Raw genomic sequence first — 2,063 nt, forward strand, 5'->3', positions numbered from 1 at the left:
ATTGTTCTCATTTTTAAAATAATTGTTATAAAAATGTATATATATTTATTTATTGTAAATAAATAAGCAACCAAGGACATTATCGTAATATTTGGAGAAAGTCATACGGATAGAACTGTAATTTCATCAAAAGGCAACTAGTTCCATTAAAGTTAATGAAAAAATTAAGGATTTGTTATTTCACTGCCTATTTTTGAAAATTCTATCACCCTTTTTATATTTATCAAAAAATGTGTCACTCAAGTGACATTAACTATAAAAAAAAATTATCAAACACAAAAAATAATTTTTAATTTTTTAAAATCACTTTAAAATTTTTAAAAAACAATACCAAACTAGTCATAAAAGTATGTCTGATTGTATCACCTAGGTGTTTAGTATGACAATTGCTTTTTTTTTATCTATTTTAAAAAAGGTGAAAAGTTTTTTATTTTTAAGTCCTACCTAATGTCGTTTGCCAAGTGCCAATAAATATTTCATTGACATATGTAGCTTTTATTTTTGCAACATACAAAATCGACTCTAAACAATATTGAAAAGAAATATATCAACAGTTTTTTTTTTTTAAATTTTCATATTTATTTTTACTTCAACAAACAATGGCCTATAAGAGAGTGTTTATATTGTTATTATATTTAAATCGCGGAGTTGGCTAAGTTACAGCATCTGTACCTTACAGATGCTGCTTCATTTTTTCTCTGTAAGTCAGGACACGTGTGCTATTTGCTTTGGTTGTGTATGTTACAGATGCTCCTTAAATCGCTCGCCAGTGTCAAAGCTTCTAGATGCTCAATCAAATTTAAGATTTTTTTATTTAAAAAAAAAAAAAAAGACTTACGTCCACAAGTTGGCAATTTGTCTGAAAGCGTAGCAGTATGTGGATCCCACGTCTCATATGTCCTTTCCTAGAATCTTCCATTTCACTAAACCCGCACACAGAAGAGTCGCACTCGCGCAAAATCAACGCATACTACTTGAACAATCAAAAACTGCCACGTGGTCAAAGTAGTAGTAACCAAGAAGCAATATGCGTACGTGTCATAATCATACTCCGCACTTGCGTGGACACAGAATCAGAGAAGAACAACCGCCGTGGTTGTCCCACACAAGCAAAACCAGACGGAGGGCGAGAGCAGCGCAAAATAAACGTTTCTTCGAGAAAGGAATTTTTATTTTTTGAAAAATAAAAATAAGAAAGAGGGACAAGCAGTAAATCCTACGATGAACAGTGTGTTTTCTGCCGATGATTTCTCTGACTCTTTTTTGTCGTCGCCATCTCCGCCTCCGGCATCGTTTCATGCTTTGCCGATGAACCGGAGCCAATCGGAATGGGAGTTGGAGAAGTTTCTACAAGAGGTGACGGTTTCTCCGAGGGCGATTTCCTCTTCGTCGGCTAGCGACAATTCAGTTCCTGCAGTTATTGGTCCTTCTGTTATGTCGAAATCAAGGGCTTATGAAATTGGAGATGATGACGTGGTGGAGATAAAAAAGTCTCATCGAGATCAATCTCTTGACCCACCGGTGATTCCTTCCTCAACGGCTCCGGTTGATTCCGATCAGTATCGAGCTTATTTAAAAACCAAACTCGATCTAGCGTGCGCTGCTGTTGCTCTCAGGGTATCTATCGCTCTCACACACAGACATTATCATATTAGTATTTCCTAGTTGATATTCGAAAAAAGTAAAATAAGAATTTTGTTTTCAGACAGCGCCTGTGAAGCCAGAAGATAAATCTTCTTTAATTGAGAATCAAACGCAGGCGGCCAAGCCTTCTGAGTTGGGATCCCAAGCTATGGCTACCGGTAATTTTAAATAACTAAAAAGAACAAGAAAAATCTGATCGCTTTGTCGTATATCACTACAATTTCAGTTGTTCCACTGTTTGTATTGCTTTTAATCGAAAAAGTTCATGTTGTGAAGTATTCGGCAAATTCACCTGGAGCCATTACTTTGTTGGATGCTTCAAGAGTCGTTGCTCTTGGAGATTGCTATAGCTAAATATGCTGACGAAAATATTAGTTCTCCTGCATAGTTACTGGAATATACTGTATCTTTTGAGTCAT

At 35.4% G+C, this 2,063-nt stretch overlaps 1 protein-coding gene across 2 annotated transcripts in view; it reads left to right on the plus strand.

The window, feature by feature from the left end:
* The first annotated feature begins 1,071 nt into the window (after positions 1–1,071).
* LOC18049372 (light-inducible protein CPRF2) overlaps positions 1,072–2,063 on the plus strand; it is a 3,904-nt gene continuing 2,912 nt past the window's right edge. The window contains exons 1-2 of one of the 2 annotated variants that reach the window (XM_006443875.2): positions 1,072–1,617; positions 1,706–1,802. In XM_006443875.2, coding sequence (XP_006443938.2) covers positions 1,222–1,617; positions 1,706–1,802 — 493 coding nt within the window. In that variant the 5' untranslated portion in view covers positions 1,072–1,221. The remainder of the gene's footprint in view (positions 1,618–1,705; positions 1,803–2,063) is intronic. The other variant, XM_006443873.2, reaches the window with a different exon arrangement.

Source organism: Citrus clementina, unplaced genomic scaffold (assembly GCF_000493195.1).
Source record: "Citrus clementina cultivar Clemenules unplaced genomic scaffold, Citrus_clementina_v1.0 scaffold_3, whole genome shotgun sequence".
In the NCBI taxonomy this organism is placed as follows: Eukaryota; Viridiplantae; Streptophyta; class Magnoliopsida; order Sapindales; family Rutaceae; genus Citrus; species Citrus x clementina.